The following is a 14,947-nucleotide window of genomic DNA, read 5'->3' on the forward strand; positions in this document are numbered from 1 at the left end:
AGCTATAGGTTGCTGCTTTGTATTACAGAACATATGCACTGGGGAGGACACAGGCTATACCTGGTTTAGTAGCTGGCAGTGATCTGTCCCAGAAGCTCAAGCCCACTAAGAGCCACTGTGTACTAAACTGGAGCTTAGTCTGCTGCTGGCAAGCACAGCCCACAACACCCACCCTCCCTCCCTTCCTATTCATCAAGATTTAGGATACCTGAAAAAGCAGCAGGTCTTCCAGAAAGGCTAGCATCAAAAACCAGGGAAAGATGGTTAGCTAAGCCACAGGCCAACCGCTGTCCATCCCCTGTTTAAAAAAATTAAGTAAACAGCTCAATAAATTCGTAACATGGAAATCCCACTGATCAACCGACTGTTAACGTGGAGAACATTAAGATAAACGGTCATTTTTCAGGTAGTGAAACATCTGAAAGAACACATAACAAGACTCCCAAGGTCTATCTGGCCTTGAGCCAGCCCTCAGCAGAACCCTCACAGAGCAGCCTTCCTCTCACAGAAGACACGCAAAGGGACACGGCTGCAAGAGCACAACAGTGAAAGTGGGGATCTTGAGCACAGCAAACATCAAAGATGCTCACTGACAGCAGTGCACACTCAATCGTCAAAGGTGTTTGTCTAAAATTATCTGAAGAGTTCCTTTATCCAGAGTGATAAACTGTCATAACTTCTAGATGACCCACCAAAAACACTCTGAAGGAGGTCAGGGCACCTTCACAGAGCCACACAAACGGCCACTTCACCCCCTTCAAACATTATCAAGAGCTTTGGGAGGAAGGCAACTGGGGTACATTTGAGACCATAGCAGCACCTGGGGAGGTCGAGCGCTGCTCTTCCCTGTGAGACAGGGTCCACCTGAGGGAGAGGCACAACTCACAGGCCAGTGTCACGGCCACCTTGTGATCCCTCTGTGGTCACATATCTAGCTTCTGTCTATGAAAAGCCATCTTGCCAGGCTCCTGTGTGAAGGGGTCATCATGGAAAACATATGTGTATCGTCGTGGCAGCACTGAAGGACAGAAGTGTCCTGTGATGGCCCTTGTCAAGTACAATTGGAGCCTCACCTCACTCTACAGCCAACCACTGCTTATGAAAATCAGTCCCAATGTGACGACCTATCTTCATTGTCAACTCGACTACATCTGGAATCAACTAAAACCCAAGCTGGACACACCTGTGGGGAATTTCTCGATTGCATCATTTGAGTTGGAAAGACCTACCCAAGTCTGGACCAGTTGAGGTAGGATGAGCCACCCTACATCTGGATCAGCTGAGGTGGGAAGACCTAACCTAAGTCTGGATCAGTTGAGGTAGGAAGACCCACCCTAAGTCTGAATCAGCTGAGGTAGGAAGACCCACCCTAAGTCTGGACCAGTTGAGGTGGGAAGACTCACCCTAAGTCTGGACCAGTTGAGGTGGGAAGACCCACCCTAAGTCTGGGTCAGTTGAGGTGGGAAGACCCACCCTAAATCTGGATCAGCTGAGGTGGGAAGACCCATCCTAAGTCTGGGTCAGTTGAGATGGGAAGATCCACCCTAAGTCTGGACCAGTTGAGGTTGGAAGACCCACCCTAAGTCTGGACCAGTTGAGGTGGGAAGACCCACCCTAAGTCTGGATCAGCTGAGGTGGGAAGAACCACCCTAAGTCTGGGTCAGTTGAGGTGGGAAGACCCACCCTAAGTCTGGGTTGCACCTGGTGGCAACCTGCACAAAATGATGTGGAAGGAGAAAGCTCTTGCTTTTTGCTTGCTTGCTCTTCACTGTTGCTGACAAGTTCCTCTATCCTGATGCTGGGGCATTCCTTCACTGGTGTTAGAACCTACTTCTCTGGGATCCCAACACAGCTGAAGACCAGCTGAGATATCCAGATTCAAGGACTGAACAACTACTGAATTCTTGGCCTTTCCATCAGGAAACAGACATTGTTGGACTAGCTGGACTACAGTCTGCAAGTCACTCAGACATTGTTGGACTAACTGGACTACAGTCTGCAAGTCACTCAACTCCCATCTCTATTTTTATTCTATGTGGTCTGCTCCTCTAGAGAATCCTGACCAATATAACCAAGATCTTCAAAAACAAATTTACCCCACAACAGTGGGCAGAATCCAGCTGCAGGAATGAAGGGCAAATGGTTCCGAGGCTTACCTGAGTACTGCAGACAGCTCACAGCAACAGGCTCCTGAGCCACTGCAACCTGCCTGATGAGATTTCTGGGTAGGCAACGCTCCAAAGAGTATTCCTTACTTTAAGGAAGGTCATAGTGAAAACCAAGAGATAAATTCAAAGGAGATTAGAAATAAACTAAAAATTAAGTATATTTCATTCTACTGAGATAGATCCTTTTATATTATTAAAGCTCAAAATCTATATAAAATCTTTTAGTCACACTCATGAACAGCTCTTTGAAACAGATTTATATTGTGTGTTGTCAAATCTTTGTGGGTTTGTGTGTAGTATAAACATGTGCAGGGACACATGTGGGCAGGTGCATAAGGAGACCAGCGGTCATCTGCAGATGTCATTCTTCAAGCTTTTATGTGAGTGCTAAGGATTCAAAATCAGATCCTTGTTTTCATAGCAAGCACTCTTAACCATGAAACTGTCTTCCAAGGCCCTGGTTTCACATGTCTGCGGGTTGGTATTATAATACTAACTATAGTCATGGCTTGATAAACCCTAAGCCAGAAATGCACTTTGCATCCCTAACCAGAGACATGCAGGGCTCCACTGAGCAGAGTTTGCGAGGCTCTCCGTAGTCTGTGTCTAAGGACTCACTGAGCCATGCACTTTGCATCCCTAACTAGAGACACGCAGGGCTCCGCTGTGAAGAGTTTGCGAGGCTCTCAGCAGTCTGTGTCTAAGGACTCACTGAGCCAGGAAGATCCACTTTCCGACCAGCATGTTGATCCGGGCATCCTCTGCCTTTTAGGTTCCCATACTGTGAAGGGGACATGAGCTTGCCTGTCTACATGGTTATGGCAGAATCAGTCACCTCGGAGGGGTCTGTCTGGTTGCCTGGATGCTATTCTGAAGGTCAGGCTATTGTTTATACATTCATGTTGAGTAGGAGCTGGTAATGCCTCCAGAAAACGAGCATCGCTCTTCCTTCCCCACACCTGTAGGCATCTGGAAACTGCTTCCTGGGGAGATTTCATTCTTAAACCTCAGGGCCCTTCCAGATCCATGCCTGCTTGCTTCCTCTCCCCACAAGAGCCAAAACTGTACAAGAAGTGGCTTGCTCAGTGTATAGAACAGAGTCGTCAGAGAAGAAAACAGCCCAGTGGGTGAGCAGGGCTCCGTATAGGAGAAAATGCCATGAGGAGCATGGGGTTCAGGTCACTCTCGGGGCCCAGTATCACTGGGAACACCAAGTAAGTACTCTGTGGGATCAGACACCTTATGCTATAAATACATGGTCACCTACTGACGAGGAAACTAGTGGAAATTGACAGGAAAGGTTAAAAAAAAGAACAAATAATGCTTAAGAAAAATGCCAATATGTATGGCTCAAATCACACCCAGAATATCAAACACCCTGAAGAAGTGCTCCGAACATAGGCTCCCCAAAGGAATGCAATGACCAGTGTCCTGACGACAGGAAAATACAGCTTGATGTGAGTTACAGTGTCACTACACCCAAGACTACCATCCAAGAAAACAAAAAGTAAATAACAAATGCTGGCCATGATGTGAAGGCAGAGAAACCCTTGACCCACTGTTGAGGAGATGTGAATTACAACAGCTGCCACGGAACACACTAAGGGAGATGCCTCATAAAACTAAAATGAAAACTACCATATGATCCATCTTACTCCTGAGCATAGACTCGGAGGAAATAACATCACTACCAAGGAGACTCCTGCTTGTCTGTGTTCACTGAGGCTAAGCTGAGGCTAAGTCTGTGTTCATGCAGCTAAGATACAGATCAACCTAGGTTGATCAATACGGGAATGAAAAGACATGTGGTATATATGCACCATGAAAAAGATTGAGACATGGGCTCAGCAGTTGACAACACTTGCTGTCCTTCTAGGACCAGTAATCTCTGACACCCACATGCGGCCCCTCACATTGGCCTGTGACTTCAATGGCGTGGGTGTGACACCCTCTGCTGACCTCTGCGGACACATGCATCCACAGACACATACACTAAAATTAAAATAAATCTTATAAAAGGAAATCCAGCCATTAAGAAATAACATCTGCCATTTATAGCAAACTACATGGGAAGGGAAAGATACGCCAAATGCAGAACCTCAAATATCATATGTTCTCGCTCATATTTGTAAGCTTCAAAAATATTTTAAAGTTGACCTGGACATAGACTAGTGATGATTCTAGAGACCAGGAAAGAGATACAGTGAGGTCGGTCTCATCAAGGAACACTGTACATATGGGTTAAAGCAACATGCTAAGCCCCAGGAATAGGTGCAACTGATCCAAGTCAATCACAAGCACTCCATGTTCCAGTCAGCATTTCTGTAAAAACACTCACTGTTCAAACATATGTGTGGGATATGTGAAGATGAATCTTACACTAGGCAGTCCACGATCTCTTTTTCATCAGCTATAGTATATGTTCATAATATGTCATGCACAGTTCTGCCTGAAGCAAGCCCAATGCCCCAAACTCTCCTTGTGCATTCAGGTTGTGTTTACAGCATGTCCAGGTCAATGAACCAGCCATGAACATTAAGAAGCAACTTTGGCTCTGCAACTGCCCCTCTGTCACTACAGAGACCTGAAATGTGTCTCAGGTGTGGTCAGCCAAGAGACGCAATACTCTCCTACAATTGCATTTTAGCAAAAACTCACTATTTCAAAACTAGCAACATCCTGTTTCCCCAAGTTCCCCCCATCCTCCCCTTCTCACTTTTCTCTCCCCATCTCCCCTTACCCCCAACCCATGCCACCCCCAAGATCCCACTTTCCTCCCCGGCAATTTTGTCTACTTCCCATAGGCAAGAGGAAACTATATGTTTTTCCTTGGGTTCACCTTCTTATTTAGCTTCTTTAGGTTCACCAATTGTAGACTCCGTGATGAGGAGCGGAAGGAGGGAGAAGATGAGCAAGGAAGTCAGGACCACGACGGGTGCACCCACCCACTGAGACAGTGGGGCTGATCTATTGGGAGCTCACCAAGGCCAGCTGGACTATGACTGAAAAAGCATGGGATAAAACCGGACTCTCTGAACATGGCGAACAATGAGGACTGATGAGAAGCCAAGGACAATGGCACGGGGTTTTGATCCTACTTCATGTTCGGGCTTTGTGGGAGCCTAGCCAGTTTGGATGTTCACCTTCCTAGACATGGACGGAGGGGGGAGGACCTAGGACTTACCACAGGGCAGGGAACCCTGACTGCTCGTTGGACTGGAGAGGGAGGGGGAGAGAAGTGGGGGGAGGGGGAGAAGGGTGGGAGGAGGGGGAGGGAAATGGGAGGCTGGGAGGAGGGGGAAACTTTTTTTTTCCTTTTCTCAATAAAGAAAAAATTCAAAAAAAAAAAACTAGCAACATAATAAAAAGAGCAGAATACCCAAAGGTTTACTAAAATGAGACAACCATATTTTGTTTGAAGGATGCATGTCAGTGATATATTTGTACTCATTTTTATGCACATATATTCATATTTCTGTTCAAAAATCAAGAGAGCACTTTAAGAGTGTTTCTAAGTTGTTCGGATTTATTTAATGCACGCACTCAATTACATACCACTTGTGACTGTTCTTGCCTTTGGAAGTTCTTTTGTTAATATGCTTGATGTTGGTCTTTGGGGAAAACATAGTCCCACTGGGAGGAAAACACATATACATATGCATATATCACTCTCAACAATTATTTACATTTATAAGGAAAATTAAACATGTACAAACTTACATAATTTTCTCAGCTGCCTTCTGTCCTTGAATACAAGAACGGTCACTCATCCTGACCCAGAGATGCCACAGTGCTACACTCCTCTTCAGGGACCCTATCTAATGCTTTCAGCTCAAAGTTCCAGGGCAGCATCAGGACCACCACAGCCTCCCACATCACCCAGTGTGGGTCCTCCGAATCCACACTTAAGCTCACAGATTAAAATGCTGCTTTGTTCTTCTACTGTATGAATTTCCGATCCATCCATCTGCCATCATTCATTCAGGGTATGTTCTCTGGGTCATATTGTCATCTATGAAGTTCATGCTCAAAACTACTTTTATTCAATCACATTTTAAAACTTAACACACAAAAATCTCATATTGTTTTGTGTTGGCTGCGGTCATAGCTATCCTGTAGCTATCCTGTATCCAGTGGGCCACAGTTGGGACACACCTGTGACTATGACTAACTCACCCTTCTATCTATTCACCTTTCTCGCCATCTGTGATCTCTCCCCGCCTTCTACCCATCTCTCTACCCATCCATCCCTCCTTTTATCTGCCTGCCATCTGTTTGTCAGTGTCTTAGTGAAGAGTTTAAGGAGCCAGGCACTGCCCCAAGCACAGGTCTACAGAATAGACAGGTAAACAGCACCCACAGCTCTTGCCATTGGGGAAAGAAAAGGCATGGTAAGATACTGAGGGCTGAGGGGCGCTAGAGCTGCAGTTACACACAGGATGGCCGGGGTCAGAGGCCTTGGAGAGGCCTGAGTGAGGTCTCAAGGCTGAGGTGAGTGGGTGGGCATGGATAAAGGTGAGAACGCCAACAGGGAGATGATAGAGACCAAAACTCTGTCACGTGCTCTAAGTGCATAGAGCCCATGGGAGAGAGAGAGAGAGAGAGGAGAGAGAGGAGAGAGATAAAAGAGAGAGAGAAGAGAGAGAGAGAAGAGAGAGAGAAGAGGCTACAAATTTCAGAGAGACTGGGCTCACAAAAAGTTGAAGATGTTTAGTCAGGTTATGATGAGGTCATGCATCACCTTTATCCACTTTCCACCCTCCAGCTTCTCACTCACTACAACCAACTTTCTGATTGACACCAGCACAAGAAGCTGAGCCGAGACCAACAGCCAGTGGGCATTTAACAAGAGTTGGCTGTTTGGCTGCCACCCTTGTGGTGATTGTGTACTCTGGGGTCTGGCTCACATTTTCCCCCTGCGCCCTGTCCACAGAACACCATCTCAGTGGTATTCTTGCAGTCAGTTCTGCCACTGACACAGAGGCCTGATGGTTGGTACTTACTGCGGTGCCGATGTATAACCAGATGACCTGATTTTATTGTGGAAAATGAGGGGTCTGTCCTCCATGACACTCCTCACAGCTATGTGACAGGATACAAAAGAAGCAGCAAACATTTAACATCGCAATTTCACTGTCCTAGAAAAAAAAGAACCTAGACTCCCCAAACCAGGAAGATTCTAACAAAATGACCTTCTGACCTAATGAAATGCAGGCTCCATACAGAAACCAAAGAAAAAAACAGCCAAAAATTCATCACGGAGACAAAAGGTGCAAGAAAGCAATGGAAAATATATTAAACCGTACCACGAGTGACACCGTGCATTTATTTTCTTTCTTGTTTCTGTTTGCTTGCTTGCTTGTTTTTGAGATAGAAATTCTCTGTGTAACAGTCCTGGCTATCCTGGAACTCACTTTGTACACTAGGTTGGCCTTGAACTCACAAAGATTCAAATGCCTCTACTTCCCAAGTGCTGGAATTAAAGGCATTTGCCACCATGCCCAGCCAAAAGCATGTATTTCAAATGTGTTTGGACTACAGGCCAGTACAGGGTCCCTGCTCGAAGAACACACAGAAATGGACAACACACAGACTCAACCTGACAGGAATTCCACTGAGGGGACAACCAGGAAGAACAATGGTGAAAACAGAGACAGGCTGCCTGCCTTACAGATCAAATTCAAGTGTTTAATGACTTACTCCTCAGAATGGGCGCATTCCCTAGCTGATGGGGGCCCTAGAAACACAAGGGAGGTTTAGTGACTCATCTAACCAGGTCTGGAGATCTGGAAGAGGCCAAGCCAGTAGCCTGGGGGTAAAAGGCACGAAACATGTAGATGTGGCAAATATACAGAATGGATCTGACTGGGAGGGGCTTAATCTTCTTAACTAAGTCAGTCAGTAGACTTTAAGGGACTGTGAGTTTACACTGGAAAATGAAGGAAAACAAGGGATCATCAGTCAGCAATGATTCCTACAATATAGAAAACTGGGACACAATGAATTCCGCCTTCTAACATGAAAACTAATTTTAAACTATATTTTGAAAAAATCAACATGAGGACTAGTTGGCTACAGTTTACAACAAACCAATCAAAACCTATTTTTTAATAGCCAATAAAATTTTATTTTGGCCTTGCTAATACAAGAACCCATTTCTCGTTGTGACAAGATGTGATTCTGGCAGATGTCTCAGAAACATACACTGAAGAGTGCATGATATGATAATACACTGTGCAACTACTCAGGGTCCAGCAGAGGCACCACTGCAAGTCCCCCAAGGAATCACATCAGAATTGAGACAGGCCCTGGAGTTCCTATGAATTATGCCCAACTCAGGGGGGAGGTGTGGAATCGAAGACAATGTGCAATAAATCTGAGAGCCATAGAAGCCACACTGGATTTACTGTAAGCAGAGACTGTTCATTCACACAGAAACTCTATGAATTACAACACTGCTTGGCTGATGGCTCAGGCATATCTCTAGCTAACTCTTACATCTTAAATTAACCCATTTCTATTCATCTATGTATCACCACGAGGCTATGGCCTACTGGTAAGATTTTATCATCTTTCTCCTTCAGCAGCTACATGGCGTCTCCTCGACTCTGCCCCCCCCCCGTGTGTGTGTGTGTGTGTGTGTGTGTGTGTGTGTGTGTGTGTGTTGTGATTTCCCACCTGGCTTTACTCTGCTCAGCCATTAGCCCAAACCGCTTTATTAATCAACAAACAAAAGCAGCACATATACAGAAGGACATCCCATATCGATTTATCTTTTGGCAAATTCAAGTCCCAAAGTGATGCAGCAATGCTGACTGCACGGGAGATGGCTGCAACGCACGTGTGTTTCAGAGCTGCACGGGAGATGGCTGCAACGCACGTGTGTTTCAGAGCTGCAGGGGAGATGGCTGCAACGCACGTGTGTTTCAGAGCTGCAGGGGAGATGGCTGCAATGCACGTGTGTTTCAGAGCTGCGGGGGAGATGGCTGCAATGCACGTGTGTTTCAGAGCTGCAGGGGAGATGGCTGCAACGCACACGTGTTTCAGAGCTGCGGGGGAGATGGCTGCAATGCACGTGTGTTTCAGACCTGCAGGGGAGATGGCTGCAATGCACGTGTGTTTCAGAGCTGCAGGGGAGATGGCTGCAACGCACGTGTGTTTCAGAGCTGCAGGGGAGATGGCTGCAATGCACGTGTGTTTCAGAGCTGCGGGGGAGATGGCTGCAACGCACGTGTGTTTCAGAGCTGCGGGGGAGATGGCTGCAATGCACGTGTGTTTCAGAGTATGTTGTACTAACCATGTCGTTTGCTACTGGCAGGCTTAGGAAGGCTTTCCTTAACAACTCCAAAATACAGTGGAGAGGTTGGTAGGACACAGGAGCTAAAATAAGAACAGTCACATGTGAGAGCAGTGATATGACAGAACTGTTTCAATGCAACATACATTTTTAAGAACAATGTAAGATTAGCTCATTCAAATGTAGATTTACAATATTTGGAAATTAAAACTACCAAGGTCCTTATCTTTATGAGAAAAATATTGATACGCTTTAATGAAAGTGCTTTTTTATTATTTACATTCTACTTTGAAATAAACTAGTATTTTATGTTCGAGTAAAAAAAAAATCATGGCATAAAACATTTGTCCTTTCAGAGAGCATTAGTTTGCTGAGTGTCGCCAATGTTCCAGTGTTTCTTCACTTGAAAAAGATCTAAACTGCAGCCAGGCGGTGAGCAGCACGTACGTAACTGCAATCTGAGAAAGACTGTACCTTGGCAGCACGGAAAGCACTCTCCCGGCACCGGGGCTCCTCTGGGAGCTCAGCAGGGCAGCCAGGCTGACGTCCAACACGGCGATCTTGTTTCCAAACATAGATGAGAGCATGCACAGTGCCTGTGGGACACTCAGAAGGTGAGCAGCACGGCTGGGCTGGGGGCCCGTGGGTGCACCCCAACTCTCCAGTCGCAAACACAGCTTTCACAGTGAGATCTGCTTCACATTTACAAACAGGGGATCCACGTGTAGTGAATCATAATTTCACATATGAAACACCACCAAGACTGTTGTCACAATGAAGAGGTACATGTCAGAGCACAGGGAAGTGTGTTAGACACAATGAGGAGGTACGTGTCAGAGCACAGGGAAGTGTGTTAGACACAATGAGGAGGTACGTGTCAGAGCACAGGGAAGTGTGTTAGACACAATGAGGAGGTACGTGTCAGAGCACTAGGAAGTGTGTTAGACACAATGGAGAGGTACGTGTCAGAGCACAGGGAAGTGTGTTAGACACGATGAGGAGGTACGTGTCAGAGCACAGGGAAGTGTGTTAGACACAGTGAGGGGGTACGTGTCAGAGCACAGGGAAGTGTGTTAGACACAATGAGGAGGTACGTGTCAGAGCACTAGGAAGTGTGTTAGACACAATGGAGAGGTACGTGTCAGAGCACAGGGAAGTGTGTTAGACACGATGAGGAGGTACGTGTCAGAGCACAGGGAAGTGTGTTAGACACGATGAGGAGGTACAAGTCAGAGCACAGGGAAGTATGTTAGACACAATGAAGAGGTACGTGTCAGAGCACAGGGAAGTGTGTTAGACACGATGGAGAGGTACGTGTCAGAGCACAGGGAAGTGTGTTAGACATGATGGAGAGGTACGTGTCAGAGCACAGGGAAGTGTGTTAGACAGAACTGCCCACTGCACAAGTCTCACCACTCACCTTGGGGCTCATGGCCTCACTCATCACTGCACAGGACCCAGCGACTTGGACACTCAGGTTCTGAAATTCTTAATTTTCATCAAAATAAACATTTGAGAGGTGAATAAATGAAGATAAATAGCTCGCTCATTTGTTCAGCCTAGCTACAACCACCACATAAGTGTTCATGTGTTGTAAGGTGTGTGCCTGGACAGAGGCCCACAAGGTGGAAAGAGAAGGGTTCTTTTCCACATAGTCAGCTGGGAAGGAATCCAGACACAGGCCAGAGCACAAGCATGCAAGGGAGTAAGGGAGAGGAAATACAAATGACAAATGACAGGGACACTGAACCTCTGGGACCAGAAGCAAAGACAGCCTAGGGGAAGGGGAATTTTGTGCTGAACATACATTTATCCAGCCGAGGTATAGAGAAGCAGGAGATTAGAATACCTAACGAGAGTGGGGTGTTATGGAAAACAGAACTGTGGGAAAGGACCAAGCAGCAACCCTGCTTGCCACAAACAGCAGGCAAGCCCCAGAATCTAAAGAACAGACACAAGAGAACTGAGGAACACAAGAGCCTGGGGCTTCTGGGCAGGAGGAAGTGTGGGTACACATGGGGAAGTCTTTGTCCCAGGGCTAGAGAGGACAGCTCCTCCTGTAGGTTGTCTGGACCAACGCCAAGTGATGGAGGAAGGTCATTGGCTAATAAAGGCACTGCCCTGGCCCATTTTATTGGTTAGAGGATAGGTGGGAGGAGTAAACAGAACAAAATGCTGGGAGGAAGAGGAAGTGAGCTCAGAGACTCCACAGCTCTCTTGGGAGCAGACGCCTGAGAGAGACGCCATGCCCTGCTCCGGGCATGAAGCTCCGACCCAGGATGGACTAGGCTAGAATCTTCCCGGTAAGACCGGTGCTCACCGATTATTAGAGATGGGTTGATCGGGATATCAGAATTAGCCAGTAAGGGCTAGGGCAGAAGGGCCAAGCAGTGATTAAATGAATACAATGTCTGTGTAATTATTTCGGGGCATAAGCTAGCCATGTGGGCGGCCGGGTGTGGGGGACGCAGCCCTGCCGCCCCATATTACTACATTATGAGAGACTCCACAGCTCTCTCGGGAGCAGACGCCTCAGAGAGAGACGCCATGCCCCGCTCCCGGGATGAAGCTCCGACCCAGGATGGACTAGGCTGGAATCTCCCCGGTAAGCGCACCTTGGGGTGCTACATACAGATGATTAGAGGTGGGCTAAATTAATATGTGAGAATTAGCCTAGAAGAGAATGGGCCAGGCAGTGTTTGGAGGAATACAGTGTCCGTGTAATTATTTCGGGGCATAAGCTAGCCATGTGGGCGGCCGGGTGTGGGGGACGCAGCCCTGCCGCCCCATATTACTACATTAGCCAAGTGTTCAGAGTGAACTGCAGTATTGCCAGCAGTACTGACAGAAGAACACGGCAGGGAAAGAACCCGTAGGAGCCTGTGGTCCATCTAGGAGCCTGATACACGGGGGGAAGGAGAGCCTCATGGTTCCCAACACAAAGATGGGAGGAGCGTGAATGAAGGAGGGCTTCACAGAATTCTGACACACCAGGATGGAGGAGGGCCCCACACAGTCCTGACATACTAGGACAGAGGCCTAGGAGGCGTACTTGGGAGATGGAAGTGCGGAACTGAAGCTCTGTCCTTCAGATTCTGCAGCATGGAGCTTAGTGACAGTCTGAGTAGGTAGCCACGTGTGGCCACTGATAAACTTATCCTCAAATTCAAATGCTCAGACTTTCTACCCTAAACTTGTACTCCCCATCAATCTTTTTTAAGAAAATGAAGTTATAAGAGAGTAACATCAAAGATTACTGAGTTCAAGATCTCACCCTTGAAATGTAAAGCAGCTTCTAATTCAACGCTTGCCGGGTTAAATACGAATAAAGCTGTCGAGCTTCCAATCCACAGGCATTTGGTGCACTCAGAGGAAAAACTAATCTTAGAAAGAAACAAACAGTCTTCCTTCAGGTTAGTGCCACAGCATCCCCCGGCATTCCTGGTCCTCCATACGGTGAGGACGGACACACATCTGTGTGACTAACGCAAACGCTGTCTCCACCGACACTTCAGCTAGTCACACTCGGGAAAGGTGCTTCGCTTCAAAGAAGCCACCCCTGTCTATTGGACACAAGTATCCCCAAGAGTAAGAGCACGGCCATGGCTCAGTTCTGACAACCGGGGTTTATACCTTCTCCTGAGTTGTCAAGAGCAGTTGGTGGCAAAGTTACCAAAAGCCTGCTGATGTGAGGATCTAGGCAAGTGCTCAGACCCACGCTGCCAGTGGTCATGTCGGAGGAGCCCGGGCATCAGTGGAGCTTAGGGAACACAGCCCAGAGGATAACAAAGCTGCTCTGGGTACATCTCCCATCTCCAAGGGGCAAAGCCTGGAAAGATTGCTTCCAGGACGCCCTCTGCTTCTGCTGCGCTCCCTAATGCTTGTTGCTGCTGTGTTCCTGCTGTATTTGGCCTGGTGTGATTGCTTATGAAGGAATCCTACTGTATCTTGTGTAGTGTGATTGTTTCCTGGGAAAATCCCACTCCTCACTGCACAATTTACTTGAAAATCATAATGAAGATGATTTTTCTAAGAGCAATGATGATTAGTTAGACCTATGATTTAATTGGTGGTTACGACAGTTGGTAAAGACAATTAGGGAAATGGCTTAGGTAATTCTGTAAATTGCTCCAATAAGAGATACGAAAAACATAAAAATAGGCTAGAAGTTAGTTACCCTTTGTTGGAGTATTTGCAGAAGATGGAAAATAAGAACAAGGAAGTTTCATGCATTTAATAGACCCATGAATTCTGCCTGTAGTAAAAACAGGCTGATAATCAAATAAATCAATTATGTCCCCACACTCAAGGAAAGGCCTGAGTTCCTTGGTCATGTACCTTACAGAATGAATCACAGGCCCTGGTATGCACCTTGAAAAAACAAAGTTGTGAAAGGAAATTAAATGACTTATTGTGTATAGAGAAAAATAGACAGTTAGTTGAGCACTCTAAAGTTTCTCTAGACTAGAACCAAGAAGAGGAATCTGCGACACTGAAACCGCAAACAGCTACCCACCAGAACAAAGGAACTGCTGACATGTACCTGGCCTGCTTAAAACTTTGTTAACCAACTATAAAAGAAGTACTGATTTGGGGTGAAGATGTTATAGTAGGAAAATTAAAACAAAGAAAAATGTTTAATTACTTGTGGGCTTCTAAGAAAGACATGTAACTTGTGATCATAATATAATTTCTTCCTGTGTAAAAATTTTAATTTGTTTTTGGAAAATATATAACTTATGGTTGTGAGGTTATCTTTTCTTGCATGAAAATTGTTGTCTTAGGAAGTATAAAAGGGATAGAAAAAGTAAGAGAGGTAGAAGAAAAATGTAGAAGCAAAATCAGGGAAGACATTAGGAAGAGAACTACAAGGAAGATGGAGAAGGACAACGTAGGGAAGATGGAGGAGGAGGATGTAGGGAAGATGGAGGAGAACATAAGGAGGATGGAGGAGGAGAACGTAGGAAAGATGGAGGAGAACATAGGAAAGATGGAGGAGGAGAATGTAGGGAGGATGGAGGAGGAGAACGTAGGAAAGATGGAGGAGAACATAGGGAGGATGGAGGAGGAGAACGTAGGGAGGATGGAGGAGAACATAGGGAAGATGGAGGAGAACATAGGAGGATGGAGGAGGAGAACATAGGGAAGATGGAGGAGAACATAGGGAAGATGGAGGAGGAGAACTTAGGGAGGATGGAGGAGGAGAACTTAGGGAGGATGGAGGAGGAGAACATAGGGAAGATGGAGGAGGAGAACGTAGGAAAGATGGAGGAGGAGAACGTAGGGAAGATGGAGGAGGAGAACATAGGGAAGATGGAGGAGGAGAACGTAGGAAAGATGGAGGAGGAGAACGTAGGGAAGATGGAGGAGGAGAACGTAGGGAAGATGGAGGAGGAGAACGTAGGGAAGATGGAGGAGGAGAACATAGGGAAGATGGAGGAGGAGAACGTAGGAAAGATGGAGGAGGAGAACGTAGGGAAGA

At 46.4% G+C, this 14,947-nt stretch overlaps 1 protein-coding gene across 1 annotated transcript in view; it reads right to left on the reverse strand.

Annotated features, from left to right (window-relative positions):
• Positions 1 to 14,947, reverse strand: part of Wdr27 (WD repeat domain 27) — a 123,759-nt gene that overhangs the window by 68,035 nt on the left and 40,777 nt on the right. Inside the window, exons 10-18 of the mRNA XM_041680040.1 lie at positions 12,740 to 12,843; positions 10,886 to 10,953; positions 9,940 to 10,061; positions 9,466 to 9,548; positions 7,172 to 7,250; positions 5,708 to 5,801; positions 5,267 to 5,290; positions 2,157 to 2,205; positions 209 to 298 (exon numbers count right to left, since the gene is read on the reverse strand). Coding sequence (XP_041535974.1) covers positions 209 to 298; positions 2,157 to 2,205; positions 5,267 to 5,290; positions 5,708 to 5,801; positions 7,172 to 7,250; positions 9,466 to 9,548; positions 9,940 to 10,061; positions 10,886 to 10,953; positions 12,740 to 12,843 — 713 coding nt within the window. The remainder of the gene's footprint in view (positions 1 to 208; positions 299 to 2,156; positions 2,206 to 5,266; positions 5,291 to 5,707; positions 5,802 to 7,171; positions 7,251 to 9,465; positions 9,549 to 9,939; positions 10,062 to 10,885; positions 10,954 to 12,739; positions 12,844 to 14,947) is intronic.

This window comes from Microtus oregoni, unplaced genomic scaffold (assembly GCF_018167655.1).
Source record: "Microtus oregoni isolate MIOR12 unplaced genomic scaffold, Mior012 000033F_ref0000390, whole genome shotgun sequence".
In the NCBI taxonomy this organism is placed as follows: Eukaryota; Metazoa; Chordata; class Mammalia; order Rodentia; family Cricetidae; genus Microtus; species Microtus oregoni.